The sequence below is a fragment of the Sphaeramia orbicularis genome, chromosome 16 (genome assembly GCF_902148855.1).
Source record: "Sphaeramia orbicularis chromosome 16, fSphaOr1.1, whole genome shotgun sequence".
NCBI lineage: Eukaryota > Metazoa > Chordata > Actinopteri > Kurtiformes > Apogonidae > Sphaeramia > Sphaeramia orbicularis.
In genome coordinates this window covers 57,050,963-57,073,508 of record NC_043972.1, presented here as the reverse complement: position 1 = coordinate 57,073,508, position 22,546 = coordinate 57,050,963, and the positions used below count along the sequence as shown (strand labels likewise).

Genomic DNA, 22,546 nt, shown 5'->3' with positions numbered 1-22,546 from the left:
GACAAACAGATGAGATCCCCTCGGGAAATTATACATTTTCCATCCTTTTCCGGTTTGTGCAGTTCACAGCACAACTCCTTGTCATTTTCGTTTCCTGTTTTACTCCGATTGAGAAATGTCCCGCTTTCTGCCCCTGAATGCACGCGTATTACAACGACGAATCAGAACACTGTATTGACATGGCCAACCAATCAGAATGCAGCTTGTTGTCATTCCCGGAAGTGCCAGCCCTGTTTGTTCCTCCTTTATTTTTGCTGTTAGAGCCAGAGACAAGCCGTGAAGCGGGTTCATCCAACTTCATTCTACTCGATGTTAGTCGGTGGGTTTGGACACAGATTCTCATCTTTTGATACTTAGGAGCAGTTTGAGCTCAAATCTACCCAAGTCTTTTTCCTCCTGGATATGTCGGTGCTCTCCGCTATAGTTAGCCGGTACCGGAGCTGCTAACTCTCGTGCAGTGAAGCGGAGACGGTCACGTGAGTTTGGATGGATTTCCTTTTCAGTCCTCGCGCTGCTTGAACATGCTCCGGTTGTTTTCTATGCGCTGCATAGGAGTTTGTTTAGGGCCGTTGCTATGGAGATAACATGGCGGTAGTAGGAACACGAGAGCACCAGCAGCGCTGATATTTGTAATTCCGCCCAAAATACACAGTTGAATCTTATTTCCTGTTCAATAGAACAGAGTTTGTTCTGATATAGATACTTGTACATTGTGATGAATAACAGTGACTAACGCCCCCGTTTGTGCCTGAGCACCCCCCTCTCAGCTTTCTCATCCAGAACGCCCCCTGGGGGGCGGTCCCACCCCCGTTGACAAACCCTAGTGGAGGATGTTAAAGTCATGTCTGCTGTTTGTTTGTTCCACTTGTAGATTTCCTGCCTCAGTGGATGAAATCCTGGAAATGCAGAGCCATCATACAGACCTTCTGGAGCTGCTGGGTCACAGATTGGATCTTTAGGACTGCAAAGCTTTTCTGAGGTCAGTGAATACTCCAACTGTGGGATGGTTTGGATTGATTGAACTGCTGATTTCCTCTGTTGAGTCTATTAATGCCAGTGAAGTTCCTCTGCTCTGCTTGATGTTTATCTATGAATTTGTCCAACCGTTTACTGAATAGTTTTTCTAGAATTTGTGAGAATTGAGGTCGAACTGAAACAGGTCTGGAGTTTGTGAAATGGTGGTTAATCCTAGATTTATAAAGAGGGAACTTTAGCAACTTTCCTTTGGTTTTAATTTAGACATAGTCCAGGTTGACTGTTGGTTTACAGAAATATGTATTCCTCATGTTTCGTACACTGTATAAGTGTTTTTGTGTGTTTTTAGTTCTGAAGATGGTTTTAGCAGAGATGAGAGTTAGCAGAGTTTAGTGCGTTCATGTCTCACAGATAGCTGCTGTCTAGGTCGTCTGACTGAATTTGTTCAAGGTTCAAGGTGACTTTATTTGTACCCGTGGGTAGATTTGTTTTGCAGCAAGCTTTTGCTCACTGCCGGTCACTGCGTGCGCAAGTGCCCAACACAAATCCTTCGAAAGAATTACAGTGAAGATAATGCAAGCACATACATCATATACATAAGACATTATAAGCACAGTACACGTGGTCACGTGATGGAACTTTTTCAATGGAAAAAGTCGTGTATGGAGCAGGAGATGAGGAGGGATTTTTCCTCCTGTTGCTCAGTACATGTGCAGACTATTAGTAGATGGAGTTGTAATGTAAAACAAACTTCACTTTGTTCTTGCTCCTTAGTGAGTCCTGTGTTGTTTGTATGTGAGGTTATATCAAATATTGTTTGTCCTTTTAACATTGAGTATCTGCTGTTTTTTGAATCAGTTGTTTTGCTTCTTTGAACTGGTGTTTGTATTGTGTTATTTTGCAGATATTGCAGAATTCGTATCAGTAATGCTATTGTTGTGTTTCTACTTTTACTGTTGAGATGATGTGATATGAGATGATGCAGACTATTGGTAGATGGAGTTGTAATGTAATGTTTCGTTCTGGCTCCTTGGTGAAACCCCCCCACCCCCATTGTACTTCTGATGTTTGTTGTAATTGTTGGCTTTCCTGGTCTTTGTCTCCTGGAGTCCCCTCCTCAGTTGGTCCATAGTGAGGGAGAAGGGGGTGGGAGGTGACTGGAGGGCCTCCTCTGTTACAGGGAGGGACAGAGGAGCCACAGCGGGGGTGGGATGGGGGGTGGGTCCATACTGGAGAGGTGTGAAGAGGGACCTGAATGGGTGGGGGCTGGAGTCAGGACAGATTCAAATCTGTTGAAATGCAAATTCAGCTGAATGTGTTTGATTTGATTGAAAATGTGTTGAACTGCTGATAACTGTGGTAAAGAAGAACCACTGGATGAATCAGAAAGTTCAGGACATCAATGGAACTGGAACAAATATTTAGTCATGTTCTGTTGTTCAATGTTCTACTTAATCACCTTGTTTTATTCTAATTCTAAAGTGGACCTGAAACATGAGACAAAAGTATTTACCATCATCACCCTTTAACCGGTTCCACTCATTATTTGTTCAGTTACTTCTTAATGTTTGACTTTTTCCACTTGTTGAATTGAATGAATGAATTGTATATTTTGGTTTGTACATTAATCATTGCACATAGTACAATAATTAGAATAAACATAAAACCAAAAAAAGGAATAGTCTAGAAGCAAAAGCTTATTTTAGTGCCTCTCCTTTTCCCCTGATCCACTGCTGACATTAAATTAAATATGTTCAGCATCGAACATTCTCATTATAACCAAAGAATCAACAACAGCAAAATCACATCTATCATCTCAACTTCATATTCCTGAATGATTTTATACTTCAAGCATTTTTTAAACTTTGTCAGAGAAGTGAACGACTTAAATTCATCATCAATTCCATCCCATAATTTCACACCCACAACCCAAATCCACCTAGACTTCACATTTGTCCTCACTTTAGTTCATTCACAAATATAAAAACCTCTTCAATTCTAATTACTCTGTCTTAATTTAAAGTAATCTTGAATGCAATTTGGAACAATATTATTTTTTACTTTATAAATCATATACAGTATTTAAATATATACAATATCCTGCAGTTTGAAGGTTTTAAGTTGAATCAATCAATTATTAGTTGCTTTCAAATATCCTACTTTATTAATTATTCTAATAGTTCTGTTTTGTCATTTTTCTAATGTATCTATGATAGTTTTTCTCCATATTTCTGCACAATATGTTCAGTAGGACAGAACCAAAGAACAGCAGATCATGTACAGGCTGTTTTTGTTCAGTCAGTCTCTTGTTTTATACAGTATGTCTATAGATTTGGACACTTTACTTTGAATAGACTCAATATGAGGTTTCCAACACAGTTTACTGTCTATGATGGCACCTGTAAATGTAGCTTCATAAACTCTTTCTATTATCAGTTGGTATGTTTTCAGTACAGGTTCTGTTATTGTCATGTTTATATCAGTGAAATATGACTTTGTCCTGATTTGATGTGTTATCATGTGCATCACTGAGTGTTCTTTAAGTCTTATTCAAACATAGACTCAGTTCTGTTTAGTTTCTTGCGTTGTTTGACTGTTTTCCAGCAGGTTATGGTGATGAAGGAGTGTGAAATGTTGTGTGTAAACAGATTCAAATGTGGTTGAGTTGAATGTTGACATGTGTCCTCCACACAGCACTGGGAGGATGACTCTATGTTTGTGTGAAGGTTGGAGTTCTCCTCATCCTTCTGCTGTTGGATCATAGACTGTCAACAACATGGACTCCATATACTTTGAACTCATACACTGTGTCTAATCTGCATCTGATGGGTTTGGGGTCATTTATTGTGTTGAATTGTGTTCCCTGGTCACATTCTGCACTCAGAGCAGATTCACACATTTTCAACAAATGTCCCAAAGCAGCTGCTCAGAGTTCAGTGAGGGTCAAAGGTCAAGGCTTTCCAACTGTCCTTTTTCCACCAACATTTTGAAGCCTCCTGTGTGACAGTTAGAATAGATTATTGGTATGTTCCAGATATCCTGTATTGTTAATTATCCGTATCACTGTCTTTTGAAGTGTGCATAATGGCTGTAGGTTGGTTTTGGAGGTATCTGCCCATACGTCTACACAGTCATTCAAACAGGGAAACACAAGTGAGTAAATAAAGAGTGTGTAAAGCTTTGTCATCCAGTCAGTACCTGGCTCTTCCTCTCAGTCCGATCAGTGTTGTTCTAAAAGTCGCTACAAGTCACTGACTGACACTTTTGTTGAACAGTAGGTCGCACCCCCCCTCATCCTTCTCCCCCTCCAAAACAAATGTCAAAAGTCATCCATTCCCAAAGACCTTTCCCTCCTGATGCAAACCTTAACCATGTTAGCTACATTTCATATTCATAAAACCAAATAAACGCAAAATAAACCAAATAAATGTCACTTTGAAAACCAAGTAAAGCAATATTTGAACACAATTGAACCAAAAATCTACTAAAATATAGAACCCAGTTTGTAAATATTTAAACTCTGAGGATTGAAAATCACCTCAAAGTTTCCCAGTGTTTCCTTTTTAATTTGTTTATTCATTTTCTTTTCTTTTTTTTTCTTTAATATCTAATGTTTATGATTGTGATATTTGTAGTTACCATCCCAATCATGCTAACCTGGCTTCTTTATGTTGTGTGGACAGGGTCTGTACCCATCTATGTGCCTGATTCTTATGTTCAATAATTAAAAAAAAAAGCTGTACAATGATGGAGATCACTTACTGTTTAGGACGAAATGTGCTTTCATATCACAGTCTCCAAATACAATAAAAGTCTCCAGCAGCACCAGAAATATTTGCTAGATTTGTCGCTAGTTGCTTTTGAAAAAAAAGTTGTCAAGAGGATTTCAAAAGTCTCCAGATTTAGCAACAAAGTCTCCAAGTTGCTAACACTGACTCCAATACTCGGTGCTACTTTTGCAGTCACTGAATGTATGTGGGGTTTCCAGATCTTATCGTCTAATATCACACCAAGAAATTTGCTTTCATACTCTCTCCATATGAACTTCGTTTATCACTACATTTACCTGTGAGTTTATTTTTCAATTTCCAAACAGCATAGATTTTTTGGGGGACAAATTTAATTCTAATTTACTCGACTCCAACCATGTTTTCTATTTATTCATTTCTGTTCTGACGACATTGAAAAGCCTTTGCAAATTTTTCCCAGAGTAAAAGATGTTCATTTCATCTGTGAACAAAACTAACTTTAATTTACTTCAAACCTGTTCTAAAGGATCCTAAAGGCTTCACTAAATGATGTTTGAGGTATTTAAGGGTGTTTTAAACCTTTTATCAGGGGTTCGTCAAAGCCCCCTGGTGATCCAACAAAAGATAATAATAATAATAATAATAATAATAAACTGCATTTAAAAAAGAAGACAAAAAGAAAGTCTATGTATTCTGAACAATTTAATTTTGTTCAAAATTGTTTAATTTCCTTAAACTCAGTTCTAGATGATCCCAAAGGCATTAATTACTGATGTGTGAGGAATTTAAGGTTGTTTTAAACCATTTCCCAGGTGGTCTTTGTTTCCCCCGGTGGTCCAGAGTAACATTATACTAAACTTCATAAAAATGTCATTTTGGTCCAATTTTTGCATTAATTTAAAATCACTTCTAAATAATCCCAAAAGTATCTGTCAGTGATGTGTGAAATATTTGAGGTTGTTTTAATCCATTTTCCAGGTGGTCGTCAAATTTGCAACTTTTGACAATGTTCCAACTTTGCTAGAAACATTTTGTGGGTAACTAAAAATGGCCGTCCTGTGGCTCAGGGTGGTAGAAGCCTATGGAGATGAAACAGGGACCAGGTTTCAAGGCCCATATGAGCAGAAGTCTGTGAAAGTTCACTACAACAACTTTCCATCTTCACAACCCACAGTCGAGACATAAACCCCAAAAAGGTTTATTCCACTTCCACCTCTGGAGCTTGTATTGATCCCCCCTAACCCTAATGCTAATGTGAAACTACATCATTTTATTAAAGCACTAGTTTTATCGAGGTTCACATCAGCTGTATCTGCAGAAATACATATACATTAATAAGGCTTATTATTATATTATGTAAAATAATAAAATCATTATCAGCATCATTTATTAATTTCCACTACCTGTGATGGTTTGACAGGTATTGTTCAATTTGATCTTCATGACACTAAAACATACTGACCATGACTTCCATGTTGGATTTTTCAGTAGGATTGTCATCCGATTTTCATGCCACGTTCAAGGACACGTGGACAAGTGGACGTCCTCCAAGGATGGAGATTTGGGATCGACCTGTTGTTCCTCCTCCAAAGACACCACCACATGAACAACCACAGTAAACACCATCATCTTTAGTTACTTTACTACAATGATTTTAGTCAGACTTCAGCATTTTACAATCAGTGTTTGTTAACGGTGTCGAAATGAACAGAAACAGAAATGATACCAATGAAAACCAGCAAATGTGACTTTATTCTATGTTTCAGCTCTTCTACAGCACAATAAAATGTCAGAAATGATTTCATGAACATATATGGAACAAACAAATGCAACAGCCATTTATGTCCAACTTCATCTCAGTGTATTTATAATGTTGTAAAGGAACCTACAAAACCAGGACCACAGCCACAATAAATCCAATATCGTTATCAGCACAGTATTTTATCATTAACTTTAGCGCACATGAAGATTTTCTAAACAGAGAATTTAATTTCGTCTGATTTCATTTTCTTATTACAGTATTTTATATATTCAATTTTTTATATGATTGTGTTTTTATTTTAGTATTTAATTTTTTTTGTTTTGTTTCCTTTTAGTTATTTTCTTTTATATTGCTTAATTTTTAATTCACATTTTAATTTTTTTTTTTAACTTTATTTAATTTTTATATTTTGTTTTAGTTTTCTTTCCTTGTTTTCTTTGTTATTCCATTTAATTTTAATTTTTTATTTCATTTGTTCAGCTCCACTTTACTGTTTTAACCCATATATTAGTGGATCCTTAACACAGCTGCTTTACGAAACATCGAAATCACCCTGAGGGAAAAATATTTTTCTTTTTATCTTTGGTGTCCTGTTGCTCCCAAAGTAAAGGAAACTTATTTCAAAATTGCATGTTCAGTTTACCCTGCTAATGATTTTTTGCACAAAAGATTTCCTTTTGATGTGGATTCCTGTGTTTTCTGTTCCTCTGAAGCTGAAACCATTGAACATTTGTTTTGTAATTGTTCACACAGCATTTCCTTTTGGGCTGATATTCACAGTTGGTTGTCCTTAAAAACTGAAAATATTCTGTCTTTTTCTTTATATGATATTATTTATTATATGGATTCTTTAGATGTAAACATCAAAGATACTGTTTGCCTTATCAAAATTTTGGTGAATTTCCTATTCATTGTTGTAAGTGGAAAAACACAAACCCCTCCTTTAATTTGTTTATATGTGATTTTATTAATTATTACAGATTTCTTAAGTTTATTGAAAAAATGTCCAACAAAGCCAGAAAACTTTATTCTAGATGATCTAAGTCCTTGCTGTTTTAAATGTGTCTTGCCTTAGTCCTTTTTGCTCTCTTGTCCAGTCAGATATATATTTTTCTGTTTCTTTATTTTCAGTACACTTTAAATGTCTTAATCTTTTTGTTTATTTTGTTTCAGATATTTTCAATAGTTCTATGTTTCACCATTCCACCATGTCTCCTAATGTATTTCTGTTTTTCTCTTCTGGAACATTTTCCCTTTCTTGTTCTGTAAATTGCTTTGTGCCAAATTAAAAAAAGAAAAAAGGCAGCTCTTTTATTTCTTGCCTTTCATTATTGGACACACTGGTTAATCCAGGTGTGTCTGCTACTTGTTGTGGAGACTACTGTGGTCAGACATAAATGGATTAATCAGTGTGTCCAATAATGAAAGACAGGAAATAAAGAAAGAAATAATAAATAAAGGAGCTGCCTTAATTTCAGGAAGTAGTGGAGCTGTGCACAGAGCCCAGAGGGACACACCTTTAAAATCTAATATGCGTCTATTCTAGACATTATGGTAGAGGCAAAAATGAACACTTAATAATGGAGACTGGATGTTTGTTTGGTTTTTATATATACAATATTTTATTTAAACAAACATTACAAGAACGATGACAAACTCACATGAAAGCATCATTATTTCACAATTGAAGGTAAATTCACACATACAAAAGCCATACAAAAAATGATTACGTTCAGAAACAATCATACAACAAATTATGAAAAGAAAGAAAGAATAAGAGGAGCATAAAACAAATGAAAAACAGAACAAACAATCTGAATTAAGATCAGGTAAACCAGAAAATCCACACTAATTAAATACAGGCAGTTTAGGAAAGGTTAAATTTTGCTCTAAATGTGTACAGTTTATTTGCATGGGGATTATTTGTTTCACACATTTTTGTAGCAGGGAGATTTCATTCTAAGAGCCAGCCATAAGGGGGGGTTTGGCATGCAGACACTTGTGTATGTAATATTTTGTAATAATAGTAATAAGATTAAGGTATTAAATGGAGACTGGATGTAAGCAGCTCATAATTCCAGAGGATTATTAAAGGTCCTGTACAGACTTTCTGCATGAGCTTGAAAAAGTCTCATTTTTAGATATATGCCTGATCATAGTCTGCAATTTAAAATGACGTTATCAGCACCAAAATAGGTTATTTCCAAATGCTATTTCTAGCATCATTGGTCGGGTCAGACAAGACTGGAGTGCTTTACGGCAGACTTACATCACTATGACAACAACACACTGACCAGCAGAGTTTAGTAGTGAGAAGTAAGATGAACGAGTGAGGAGTAAGATCTGTCCTTTTTCCTAAAGAAAGGGATTTCTTGGATTTATTTAGTTGTAATGGTGGACACTGGAACTGGAGCTGGACTGGCAGAAAGAAAAAGAAAACTAAACAGGACAGTGATAGAGCACAGACTAAAACACCAGTAAACCTCTGCATTGGTTTGAACCAATGAATAGAACTAAGGGAGTTAAAGGAATGAAAACAGAGCTGGAGTTGTCCCTCTTCCTTCTCCACAGGTATAGAATGCTTCTGTTCTTTCTCCATATGCACTGGAACATTGGATTGGACTCTAGTGTCTGTTGGTAGCTCAGTCAAACACTTAGTAAACACTTGTGTGTTAGCCACAGGGCTAGCTCTGTGATGTGGATAATCTGTTTGATTCGGAGCATTGTTTCAGTCCAAACTAACGGCTTTGGAAGGTCAGACTGAAATGGTTCTGTATGGAGTTGAATGTTCATGCTGGGGCCTGGATACTAAACTGTCCTTCAGGAACAAGACAGTTCTAACAGTAGAATACTGTGAATGCAGAAGGCTGAAGCAGCTGGAGCTGAACTGCTAATGCAGAATGAGGAAGATGTTGAATGACTGAAGTCATTTATGAAAATGACTGAATACTTTGTGTTAAAGTTAGAGCAAATGTATATTATTGGGACATGTTTTAGAACATCAGTCTGTGAGGAACACTGAGGAGCTCCAGAGTAAAACAGACACAGAAGCAGGAGTCGGACTTTCAAAGTTTGGTTTCACTTTGGTTTTCACCCCAGTGACTAAACTACGCTACAAATGGACTTTATGAAGTTTGCTGGTTGTCTCGTTTGAATCGTCACTTTGCACCTGCAAGTTACTGTGTGGAAAAAAGAAATGCAGAGTTGTAAAGAGGATCCGCTCTTCAGTCATTAGCTTCTAAACGCCTTGGCCAGAGTTATGCCCTGACGACAGTAGGAGCTAGTGCTCATGGGAAGCGGAGTCGTCCATTAAAAACACCACCGATTCCAGCTGAAGGTGTCGCTGCAGTCCACTTTAAACAAATTCTCTGTACAGGACCTTTTAAACTGTTCCAGCTCTCTGATTTCGTACTACAACCACCTTCGCTTGCTCAGGGGTCCATTTAACCAGATGAAAACTTTTCCATTCCTTGACCAGTGTGCTTGAATTTTACTTTGTTTTCTCAGCAGACGGCCATTTCTTGCTATGTCAGCCTTTTTGTCAGATGCTCATTAACATACACCCCTCAGTGCCCTTCAGTTTTCTTAATTGCTTCAACGCATCAATTTTGTGCTTAAGATTAACAAACTGAACACCAATTGAAGACTTATTTTTGTTTTTGCGAGGAATTGTGTGACATGCAGAGATGCGTTCTTTCCCTACGGATATGTTCTTCCTGTTCAGGTATTGAATCTCTTGCTCCTGGACAGTGTACAGTCCCTCAGGTGGTGCATCTTCTCCATGCTGGTCACTGGCTACAGCCCTGGCATAGCTGCCATGTTTAGTTTCCAGACCACTGATGATGACATCATTAATGTGGGAATACTGTTCCAACCAAGGTTAGAATAGTTTTGGACTTTTAATCATAGTTTAGTTTTATTTAATTTTGACTTTTTTTTCTCTAACTCAGTTAGTTTTAGGCAAGGCAAGGCAAGTTTATTTGTATAGCACATTTCAGCAACAAGGCAATTCAAGGTGCTTCACACAGGACATTGAATTAAAAGAAACAAAAAGAAACACATTTAAAACATTATAAAAGAAACATATAAAAGGTGCAAAAACAGCAAGTAAGAAAACAACACATAAAATCAAAAAAAAAAAAAAAATAGAATAAAATAAAATAAAAATAAAAACACACATATCAAAGTAAGAGTTGCAGTGCAGAGTTTCAAAGAGAATATAAAATTTAAAAAGTCAAAAGCCTTTTAGCCAAAGGCAGCAGTGAACAGGTGAGTCTTTAACCTGGACTTAAAAGAACTCAGACTCTCAGCAGACCTGATATTTTCTGGTAGTTTGTTCCAGATATACGGAGCATAGAAACTGAACGTTGATTCTCCATGTTTAGTTCTGACTTTTGGAACACAGAGCAGACCTGCACCAGATGACCTGAGTGGTCTGGATGGTTCATACTGGACTAGAAGGTCTCTGATGTATTTTGGGCCTAAACCATTCAGTGCTTTATATGCTAGTAAGAGAATTTTGAAGTCTATTCTCTGAGAGACAGGGAGCCAGTGTAGAGACCTCAGAACTGGACTGATGTGGTCCACTCTCTTGGTCTTAGTGAGGACTCGAGCAGCAGCATTCTGGATCAGCTGCAGTCGTCGAATAGACTTTTTAGGCAGACCAGAGAAGATACTGTTACAGTAGTCAACTCGACTAAAGATAAATGCATGGACAAGTTTTTCAAGGTCCTGCTGCGACATCAGTCCTTTAATCCTAGAAATGTTCTTGAGGTGATAGTAAGCTGACTTTGTAATTGTTTGTATGTGGTTTTTAAAATTCAGGTCTGAATCCATGACAACACCCAAATTCCTGGCCTGGTCTGAGGTTTTTAACTGAAGTGACTGGAGCTGTATGCTGATTTTAAGACGCTCCTCCTTGGGTCCAAAAACAACTACCTCAGTTTTTTCTCTGTTTAACTGAAGAAAATTATGGCCCATCCATTCAGATATTTGCTCCATGCATTTACCCAGTGCTTGTATGGGGCTATGGTCACCTGGGGACATTGAAATGTAGAGCTGTGTGTCATCTGCATAGTTATGGTAATCTATTTTGTTTTTTTCTATGATCTGAGCAAGTGGAAGCATGCAGGTGTTGAACAGGAGGGGCCTCAGGATGGAGCCTTGGGGGACTCCACATGTAATTTTGGTCTGCTCAGATTTAAAGTTACCTATTGACACAAAATAATCCCTGCCCTTTAAGTAGGATGCAAACCAATCAAGAACTGTGCCAGATAGTCCCACCCAATCTTCCAGTCGATCAAGTCGACTGTGTCGAATGCAGCACTGAGGTCCAATAACACTAAAACTGAAGACCTGCCATGATCTGTGTTTAAGCCAATGTCATTAAATACTTTGAGCAGAGCTGTCTCAGTGCTGTGATGTGGTCTAAAACCTGACTGAAAGCTGCTAAAGCAGCTGTTGACTGTTAAGTAGTAATTTAGCTGTTGGGACACTGGAGCCTTTTCAATGATTTTACCTAAAAAAGGAAGATTTGATATGGGCCTGTAGTTGTTCATTGAGGTCTTTTCTAGAGTGTTCTTTTTTAGGAGCGGCTTAATAACAGCTGTTTTCAGGGTCTGTGGGAAGACTCCTGAGCTTAGAGACACGTTTACAATCTGTAACAGGTCAGATGCCATGACGTGTGAAACTTTTTTGAAAAAATCTGTGGGTAAAACATCCAGACAGCAGTAGGAAGAGCTCAGCTGGTGTAGAATGTCCTCCAGATTTTTGTCATTGATTGGATTAAAGCGTGTCAGGGTGTTTAAATGGTTTTCAGACAGCACAGATCCTGAACCTGGTGTTGAGGAATTCACGGCCTGTCTAATATGCTGAATTTTCTCTGTAAAGAACAAAGCAAAGTCACTGCAGGCCCTGGCAGAGTGAAGTTCAGGTGCTATTAACACAGGGGGGTTTGTTAGTCTGTCAACAGTAGAAAACAGTGCTCGAGCATTATTTTTGTTTCTGGTGATAATGTTTGAGAAGAAAGACTGCCTTGCATTCCTCAGCTGTCGATTATAAGTGTGAAGTTTCTCTTTGTAGATGTCAAAATGAATCTGGAGATTTGATTTTCGCCACCTGCGTTCAGCTTTCCGACATTCTCTTTTTTCATTTTTCACTGCCATGGCATTTCTCCATGGAGATCTTTTCTTGCTAGACACAACCTTCAACTTAACTTTTAATTAGTTTTTAGAGCAGGTTTGCTAGTTTTTATTAGTTATCATTTTTTTTCTGAATGCTTAGTGTTAGTTTAGTTTAGTTTTAGCATTAATTTTAGTTATTTCATATATTTTATCTTCCTCACCATCCTATTCAAAAAATTAGTGAGGTGCGAATCATCGGGTTACTCTGGACACTTTATTTGGGGGTCGGGTTAGGGCGGCTCATTGACTGAGCAGAAACACAAACACATGTTCATTATGATGTATAAATTCCCTATAGCAGGTTGGGGTGTGTGTGTGTGTGTGATCCATACACAATGTCACTTATGTGAAAACAATGCGAAGATGTGCAAAGTGTGAGAGGAGATGCACGAAGCAGCCAGCAGTTAAACTAGATAGAAACATATATAAACCAGATATAAACATAGATAAACATATATAACCCAGTTCATCAGCAGTAAACCACACCTTAGCAGATATCTCATCTCTTAATCATCTCCAGTTCCATTATTAGCCATCTTTGCTTCAGTTCAGTTCAGCTAGCTGTTGCTTGTAACATCAAATGTTTTTTAACATTATATCAGGTTCCATCCCTCTGTAATTGGATTAGTTTACATCCTCCTCTTTTCTCCTCTTCTAAACTGTGCAGTTAAGGGCTTGGAAGGCCTTTTCATGGTGATAAACTCTCCAATCTTCACCTGGATGCTAGTCCTGTTTGACACTGTCATTTAGCTCCACTCTGTCTCTGTCACTCACGCACACACACAGTGAGCGCAAAAAAAAACGACCCCACGCATCACTAAAGTAAATCCCAGACAGGACTGTGCTGCTGTGTCCCAGCTTTAGTCTGTGTGTTCCAGGTAGAGTTAGGACCAGAAGACGACTGGAAACCACCAGTGACCAGACATGACAGACTGTGAAGTGTCGTATGGTGCCGCTAGCTAAAATTGCTGGAGCGAAATAAATCAATTTGATATCAATCCGACATTGACAAAGATGAAAATGAAGAGAATTTTATACATAATTTTTATACGTTTTAGTTAGTTTTGTAAGCTCACAATACAGTTTCAGTTAGTTATCGTTTTTTTTTTTCTTTTAATTAGAGTTTTTATTTATTTCACTTAACGAAAATGTTTTTTCAATTTTAGTTTTCGTCATTTAATGATAATAACCTTGGCTCCAACTCATCAACCCGTTGTTCCAACAGCTCAGTCTTAATCTTTCTGCTTCACAGTTGCCTTCAGCTCATGGACCTCTTCCATTAAGTCCACAAGACTGGCCTGCTCTGTGACCACTTTACTAGTTTCCTCAGACAGAAAACTGAGGGACTTTTTAATCTCCTCCAACTCCTCTGCCATGTTGCCATGTTTTCCACTTGGGGCACACACAAAATATCTTTGGAGACTCCAGGAAGGCTTGTGGGCAATTGGTTTAGTCATCGGCCACCATGTGCTCCTAGGCCTCAAATGATACGAGTTCTGAGGTTTTGTCATGAAACAAGTAGTTGTTGTAACTCATTTTTACATTGTTGAATATGCATCAATTTTCACATGTAGAATAAGAGAACTGAGTTTTTAAATGTTTAAAAATGTCGTATTAATTATCTAACTACTTAATTTTGTCTGTCTGCTTAATCTGCTTTGAAAGGGGTGTGTTTGTTGTGTTCCATTCCATTGCATTTCAGTGACCACCTCTTCTGTTTCTTTGTGTTTTGATGTAGAGAGAAGACAAAGGTGGATTTAAAGTGAAACCTGAAAGTTGTATCTGGACAAAGATCACCTGATTCCAGCAAACATGGATGGAAGATCCACTTGCGACCAGTGTGGAAAGACTTTCACCACAGCAAGTTACCTAAAAATCCACCAACGCATCCACACTGGAGAAAGACCATATAAGTGTGACCAGTGTGGAAATGCTTTCACCATAGCAAGTGACCTAAAAATCCACCAACGCTTCCACACTGGAGAAAGACCATATGAGTGTGACCAGTGTGGGAAGTGTTTCACCACAGTAAGTCACCTAAAAATCCACCAACGCATCCACACTGGAGAAAGACCATATGTCTGTGACCAGTGTGGAAAGGCTTTCACCACAGGAAGTTACCTAAAAATCCACCAACGCATCCACACTGGAAAAAGACCATATGCGTGTGACCAGTGTGGAAAGACTTTCACTAAAATGAATGTGCTTAAACATCACCAACGCATCCACACTGGAGGAAAACCATATGAGTGTGATCAGTGTGGAAGTGCTTTCACCACAGCAAGTTACCTAAAAATCCACCAACGCATCCACACTGGAGATAGACCATATGAGTGTCACCAGTGTGGAAATGCTTTCATCAGAGCAAGTGAACTAAAAAGGCATCAACGCATCCACACTGGAGAAAGACCATTTGTGTGTGGCCAGTGTGTAAAGGCTTTCACCACAGCAGGTTGCCTAAAACGCCATCATCGCATCCACACTGGGGAAAAACCATATGAGTGTGACCAGTGTGGAAAGACTTTCACTCAAATGAATGTGCTTAAACATCACCAACGCATTCATACTGGAGGAAAACCATATGAGTGTGATCAGTGTGGAAGTACTTTCACTACAGGAAGTTACCTAAAAATCCACCAACGCATCCACACTGGAGAAAGACCATATGAGTGTCACCAGTGTGGAAATGCTTTCATCAGAGCAAGTGAACTAAAAAGACATCAACACATCCACACTGGAGAAAGACCATTTGTGTGTGGCCAGTGTGTAAAGGCTTTCACCACAGCAGGTTCCCTAAAACGCCATCATCGCATCCACACTGGGGAAAAACCATATGAGTGTGACCAGTGTGGAAAGACTTTCACTCATATGAATGTGCTTAAACATCACCAACGCATTCATACTGGAGGAAAACCATATGAGTGTGATCAGTGTGGAAGTGCTTTCACCACAGGAAGTTACCTAAAAATCCACCAACGCATCCACACTGGAGAAAGACCATTTGTGTGTGGCCAGTGTGTAAAGGCTTTCACCACAGCAAGTCACCTAAAAATCCACCAACGCATCCACACAGGAGAAAAACCATTTGAGTGTGACCAGTGTGGAAAGAGTTTCACCCAAAGGAATGTGCTTAAACGTCACCAACGCATCCACACTGGAGAAAGACCATGTGCCTGTGACTAGTGTGGGAAGTTTTTAACCAAAGCTAATTCCCTAAAAATCCATCAATGGGCCCACACTGGAGAGAGACCCTACCAGTGCAGATTTTGTGACAGATCTTTTATCACAGGTTCAAAATGTACTAAACATGAACGTGTCAAACATTTCCACAAAGGACAAAAACTGAACAGTCGTACAAAAAGTAAGACACTGGACTCTAGTGGAGAGAGTCAGTGTCATAACACACCTAAACAGTTTGAATGTTTCCAATGTGATGAAAGATTCTCATCATCCTCTGCCCTCTGCTATCATCAGTGCAGATGTGAGTCATCAACATCTGGACCAAAATGTCCCTCAGCATCAGATGACAAGAAGAAACACAGTGTGTGTGAACCAGCAGCACCCACTTCTGACAAGAACATCAGACTTAAAAATCTCACAGAATCCAGATGTGAAGACAAACATCAGACTGAAGGCTGTGTTTTGTTGTCCTCAGAGTACAGAAGTGTGTTCTAATGCACCACCTTCACAAAACAGTGACGTTGCTGAACTTCAACCTGCCACGAGGTGAAAAGTTCAAGTAGTGGAGGTCAACAAGGACCTGGGGCCTCGTGTACAAAGGTTGCATATACACAAAAACGTGGCATACACCCTTTTCCACACTCATTTTCAGATGTACAAAGAGTGAAATGAACATGGAAATGTGTGGTGCTTCACGCCAACGTCATAGCTGGTGTATGCACGTTTCTAGTGCTTTAGAACCATTGGCAACACTTAGAGGTGACACTGGGAAACTGTTAATAAGTTCTAGAATTTGTGAGAATTGAGGTCGTACTGAAACAGGTCTGGAGTTTGTGAAATGGTGGTTAATCCTGGATTTAGAGAGGGAACTTTAGCAACTTTCCTTTGGTTTTAATTTAGTCATAGTCCAGGTTGACTGTTGGTTTACAGAAATATGTATTCCTGATGTTTTATACACTGTATAAGTGTTTTTGTGTGGGGGTTTTTTGTTTGGAAGATAGTTTTAGCAGAGATGAGAGTTAGAAGAGTTTAGTGCGTTCATGTCTCACAGATAGCTGCTGTCTAGGTCGTCTGACTGAATTTGTCGTGTATGGAGCAGGAGATGAGGAGGGATTTTTCCTCCTGTTGCTCAGTACATGTGCAGACTATTAGTAGATGGAGTTGTAATGTAAAACAAACTTCACTTTGTTCTTGCTCCTTAGTGAGTCCTGTGTTGTTTGTATGTGAGGTTTTATCAAATATTGTTTGTCCTTTTAACATTGAGTATCTGCTGCTGTTTGAATCAGTTTCTTTGCTTCTTTGAACTGGTGTTTGTATTGTGTTATTTTGCAGATATTGCAGAATTCGTATCAGTAATGCTATTGTTGTGTTTCTACTTTTACTGTTGAGATGATGTGATATGAGATGGTGCAGACTATTGGTAGATGGAGTTGTAATGTAATGTTTAGTTCTGGCTCCTAGGTGAACCCCCCCACCCCCATTGTACTTCTGATGTTTGTTGTAATTGTTGGCTTTCCTGGCCTTTGTCTCCCTGAGCCCCCTCCTCAGCTGGTCCATAGTGAGGGAGAGGGGGGTGGGAGGTGACTGGAGGGGCTCCTCTGTTACAGGGAGGGGCAGAGGTGTCGATAGTGATGGGGAGGTTGCTCCATACTGGAGAGGTGTGAAGAGGGACCTGAATGAGTGGGGGCTGGAGTCAGGACAGATTCAAACCTGTTGAAATACAAATTCACCTTGTTTGTGTAGTCCTGATCTCCATTAAATGGTGGGTGGTCATTACTTGATGTGTTCAGGGTGCAGCAACAAATCTGGATGTAGAGCCCGACCAATATGGGATTTTTGGGGCTGATACCAATATTGGGGGCAAAACAAACCGATATGTGATATATTGGCTGATATATGAAATAAGAGCATTGATATACATGGGATATATACTACACATGAACATAAATTCTTATAATACCCAAAATATGATTCAACACAAAGAAGCAGAGGACTAAATTAAAATAAGGAACTTTAATTAGTAACACTATCAACATAAGGACAGTAAACCCACTGATAAATAAGAAAAGGCAAACTGTAAAACACAATGATAAATCAGTAAATGTGTAGTGTCCTTTTCTTTGCTGGTGCTGGAGCCCTGGCTAACTCTTGCCCTGCAGATGTTCATCTAGCGCCTGTGGAGTCTTTTGTGAAGTGGCTCCACACCTTACTCTTCCCCTCTGCCTGTGGAATGAAAATATATACCTTTAATGCATTTTGGTTATTAGCATAGAATATGATTCTATAGTTGGCCGTTTTAAAATAAAAACAAGTGGCTGCATTTAGCTGAAAGTGATAATACATAGGCTAATGTGAGGTGTTTTCAAACTAATACATTATGTGTTTTTTTAAAGGCTTATTCACAAAAACATCTTACCAATATCAATTGGTCATATTTACGACTAGACTTGCTGTGGATTAATAATGTTGCTTGTTGCTAAATGTGAACTTTGTTGAACTCCCCTTTGTCATATTTTACATTCTCCTCTGGATACTCATCCACTGTTTTGTTGTTTGTTGTATTTTGTTTGTTAATTAAATGTTTTTTTAAGAACAAAAAATAATTTGTTTTCATATTTAATAAAATGGTGTGAAATGGCATCACGTAGAATATGTGATAAGTTTCTTTTGATGTTCAGTTTCTATAGAAGTGGAAATAAAGATGTAATGTGTAGAAGTTTTTGTGTGTTAATACCCTGCAAAAATCTAAATCTTACCAGGTGTATTTTTCTCATTTCTAGTCAAAATAGCTCATCACACTTAAAATAAAACAAAATCACCTAAAGAGTAACTTTTCAGTGAGATATAAGAACTTGGTTTTAGACAATAGATCTGGAAAATCTTATTTCAAGAAATCTTAGTAAGATAATTTTCACTTGTTCCATTGGCAGATTTTTTTGCTTAATTCAAGATTTTTTTTTTTTTGCTCAATTCACCAAAAAAATCTGCAAATGGAACAAGTGAAAATTATCTCGGTAAGATTCCTAGAAATAAGTTTTTCTAGATCTATTGTCTAAAAATCAGTTCTTTTATCTCCCTTACAAGTTCCTCTGTAGGTGATTCTGTCTTATTTTAAGTGTGATGAGATATTTTGACTAGTAAATGAGAATAATACACTTGGTAAGATTTGGATTTTTGCAGTGTAAGTCCAAGACAAATTCTTAAAAACAGATGTTAAATTATGTATAAAAGCATGACAGTGAATGTTAATAACTAGAAATACCTTCATTTTACATCTGGTTTTACACCTACTTTTACAGTGAAACATTGATTATTTAGTTTCTTTTCATTATGGGACATATTTATGATGATATTTAGGTTTTCCACAGTTAAGAAATAACCATGTAGAGGAAGTGTTAACCCAAGCCAAACCATTTAACATTACATGATAATAATAAAGTTTATGGGTCATTCCAGAATTGGAGGACATTTGGGCTTCAAACTTCTTGAAAAATAAACCTTCACTTTTCTAGTTTTCCATTATATATTCATCAATAATAGGTAATAAACTATCAAAGGCTTGATTGGCTCAGCTTACACATCAATGGTACAATTTTTATTACATGATTTATTTGGTGTTTGTAATACTTGGTACAACCCTGTTACCAACACTAAGGAACCTGAAAAAAGTGCATTAATTAATTTCTTTCATGCAATTCCTTTTCCATTAAGTAAAGAAAGTAACATTCTCTCTGAATAACCATTTGGTTTCACATATGACTTGATTTAAATTAATTTTAGCAACTTTCAAAATCTGTCTCGCCCAACTTTTCAATAATGGCATGTTTCACCTTAACAATTTCAGCATTTATTTTACAATATTTACTCTGGCACATTTTGCATATAATTACATAAACTCTTTAAAGGACAATGGGTCAAACCCTTTTGAGCTGAGAAAGTAATTTATGATTATTTTCAATTAAAATGATAAGGTAACAGGGTTGAAATTAGGGTAACAGGGTTGCATGAAGTAACAGGGATGACTAGCTACATTATTTCTGATTATATAGAAGCGTCAAATGCTCAAGACACCAAAGTATTTTTTGAATAACTTTTAATACTTTCTGTCTGCACTATTTTTAAAATACCCCCCCCCCCCAAAAAAAAAAACAAAACAAAAAAAACAACAAAACAAACAAAAAATAATAATAATAATGAGGGGGGGCTTATTTCAGGAAAATTTTCAGATTCAGCTTTGGCCCTGATTTTCTGATGCAACAAGATGTTCTAAGCACTCCTGTGTATTTTTTATTTTTTTTTAATTTTCATCCACCCCCCCCCCCCCCCCCCCCAGCCCGAAAATTACTTTTTCAACCCTGAAAACGTGGGGTTTTTGGGCAACTTTCAAACCTTCTTCACTTTTGATAAAGTACAATGTAACAGTCTGCTCATGCTGGGGCTTTAAATGTTTTTTTGTCAGACATGTCATGTCTTCAGAGTGCTTTGCACTACCAAAGGTGTAGTGTCAAGGGTCAAATTATAAGTCAAAGGTCACCCAAATGGTCCAAAATGCATATTTCATGGAATGAAGCTGTTAATGTGGGTTCTTCCAAATGTTCAGCTCAGGTTCTCTCCTCAGAACACATCTACTGACCACAAACAACTGACATTCAATAAGACACATTAAACACAACTATTCACTCATGTATTCTCCATACAGACATGAAAAAAGAACAAAGCAGTTTCACAGACTGTGACATTTACATGTATATGTCCTGTTGTGGGTGGTGCAGTGGATAGACCTGGTGCCTCACAGACAGAAGGTCCTAGGTTCGAGTCCAACACCAGTCGATGGGGGTGGGACCTTTCTGTGTGAAGTTTGCATGTTCTGTTACTCCGGTTTCCTCCCACCATCCAAACACATGCACTGACAGGTTCATGGGTTAATCTAAATCCCCCATAGGTGTGAATGTGACTGTGTGTTTGTCTCTCTATGTTCAGTCTGTGATGAACTGGTCACATGTCCAGGGTGAACCCCGCCTTCGCCCATAAGTAGCTGGGATAGGCTCTGCCCCCGTGACCCTAGTGAGGATAAAGTGGGCTCAGAATGAATGACGTGTTAGTGATTCCTGGCAAAATGTGTGCTAGTGTTTCCCGCCACAGTAATGGCGGCAAATTCAAATGTACTGTCCATGTTGCAATATTTAGTCTGTAATGTGTCTTTAAAGGGCCAAAGGCCTTGGGGGATCCCACCAGGAAACCAGAGGGAACAGAACTGAGGACAGATTTAATAAAATGTCAGAATGGTATGAATTTTTGAAAAAAACTAGGCATTTTGGTGACCTTTAACCTACAACATGACCTTGACATTAGACTTTTCATAGTACAAAGTACTCTTATGATACAATATGGCACTTACAGGATCATTAAATGGCCCATCATGAACATATTTATACACTGCACTGGACAAAAGAGTGGAGAAGCTGTGAAAGTTGCGATTTTCAGAGTTAAAGTAATTTTCAGGGTGGGGGGGGGGTTGGATGAAAATGTCAAAAAAAATTACACAGGAGTGCTTAGAACATCTTGTTGCATCAGAAAATCAGGGCTAATATGGTATTTGATATTAAGCCCCCCCCATTATTAACCCTTCAGGTAACGTTCTCCTGGCTTTACTCCTCTTATGAGCCTCTCGCCACTTTTTTCGTTGGGCATGCTGTCCTCTGTCACTGCGGTCTTTTTGAAGCAACTTCTTTCCTGTTTCTCCATCTTTCCTTCATTTCTGTCTTTTTAGTAAACACTGTTGTCTCCTCTGTACATCAGCATCACACTTGGCACGGTAGCGTCTCTGCTTTTCAGCAGCACTCAATGGTGGGCCACACTGTAAGAAAAAAAATTATCTAACTTAATTTAGTGTCCCCTATTATGAATTGTAACTCCCTGTTTATATATAGTTTGATTTATGTCGAGTTAATAATCCCATCAAGGTAGCTGCTGCAACCATAATCCATTTGAACTACCATTAGGAAATAAAAGGAAACAATACAGTCTGGAAAATTCAGGAATGTGTTTACAATATGTAGATTAACTAAATTCTATCTCAGATAATGTAAATTGACTTGAACCATAAATAATAGTTTGTAAAGTCTGAGTAAACTGGAGGAGATGCAACCCCATTAACGTAGTGCAAGCCTGTTACTCTAATAACAGTAACAGGGTTGTAAATCCAGACTGTTAGTTTTTTCTCAGACATAGAAGCTAGCTACTTAGCTAGCTGTTACTGCTGACCAAGAGGACACACTTACTTATGTAAATAAGTAAAGAAAAAATCCAAAAGAATTTGTCTCATCCTAGTAATATGCATAACAGGGTTGCGTGAGGTAGAGTGAGACATTCAATCAAGGCTCACAATCTTATGAAAATATGAAAAATAGAGAGAGGACATACCTTTGCTCTACCCATTCTTTTGGAAAACTGTTTGACAGGGCCGTGCAGAGAGCTATAAAGGGGCAGGGGCTCAAACTTCCAAAAGGGCACATGAAAACGAATAACCACCAATTACATATGATTTGAAATGTTTAATAAATCATTCCACAAAGGATACATTTTTACATTAGTTTGGCAGACAGCTACAATAACAATATGCAATAACTTACAAAGTCGAATAAAGTGATTACAATTAGGTTTGAAATTCTTTCTTGTTGTGGCCTCCTAGCAGGCCA

General features: G+C 38.1%; 4 protein-coding genes across 8 annotated transcripts in view; 3 read left to right on the top strand and 1 right to left on the bottom strand.

The window, feature by feature from the left end:
* The window catches only part of LOC115436319 (zinc finger protein 420-like), a gene marked incomplete at its 5' end in the record, with an annotated part of 47,107 nt that extends 31,084 nt beyond the window's left edge, over positions 1 to 16,023 (top strand). Inside the window, one exon of the mRNA XM_030159165.1 lies at positions 15,706 to 16,023. Within this exon, the coding sequence (XP_030015025.1) occupies positions 15,706 to 15,851 (146 nt within the window). The remainder of the gene's footprint in view (positions 1 to 15,705) is intronic.
* The window catches only part of LOC115435836 (uncharacterized), a 1,131,008-nt gene that overhangs the window by 373,464 nt on the left and 734,998 nt on the right, over positions 1 to 22,546 (top strand). The gene's annotated exons all lie outside the window — the stretch shown is intronic.
* LOC115436331 (zinc finger protein 658B-like) overlaps positions 1 to 22,546 on the bottom strand; it is a 763,626-nt gene that overhangs the window by 240,982 nt on the left and 500,098 nt on the right. The window lies entirely within an intron of this gene.
* LOC115436291 (zinc finger protein 239-like) overlaps positions 1 to 22,546 on the top strand; it is an 887,505-nt gene that overhangs the window by 406,026 nt on the left and 458,933 nt on the right. The gene's annotated exons all lie outside the window — the stretch shown is intronic.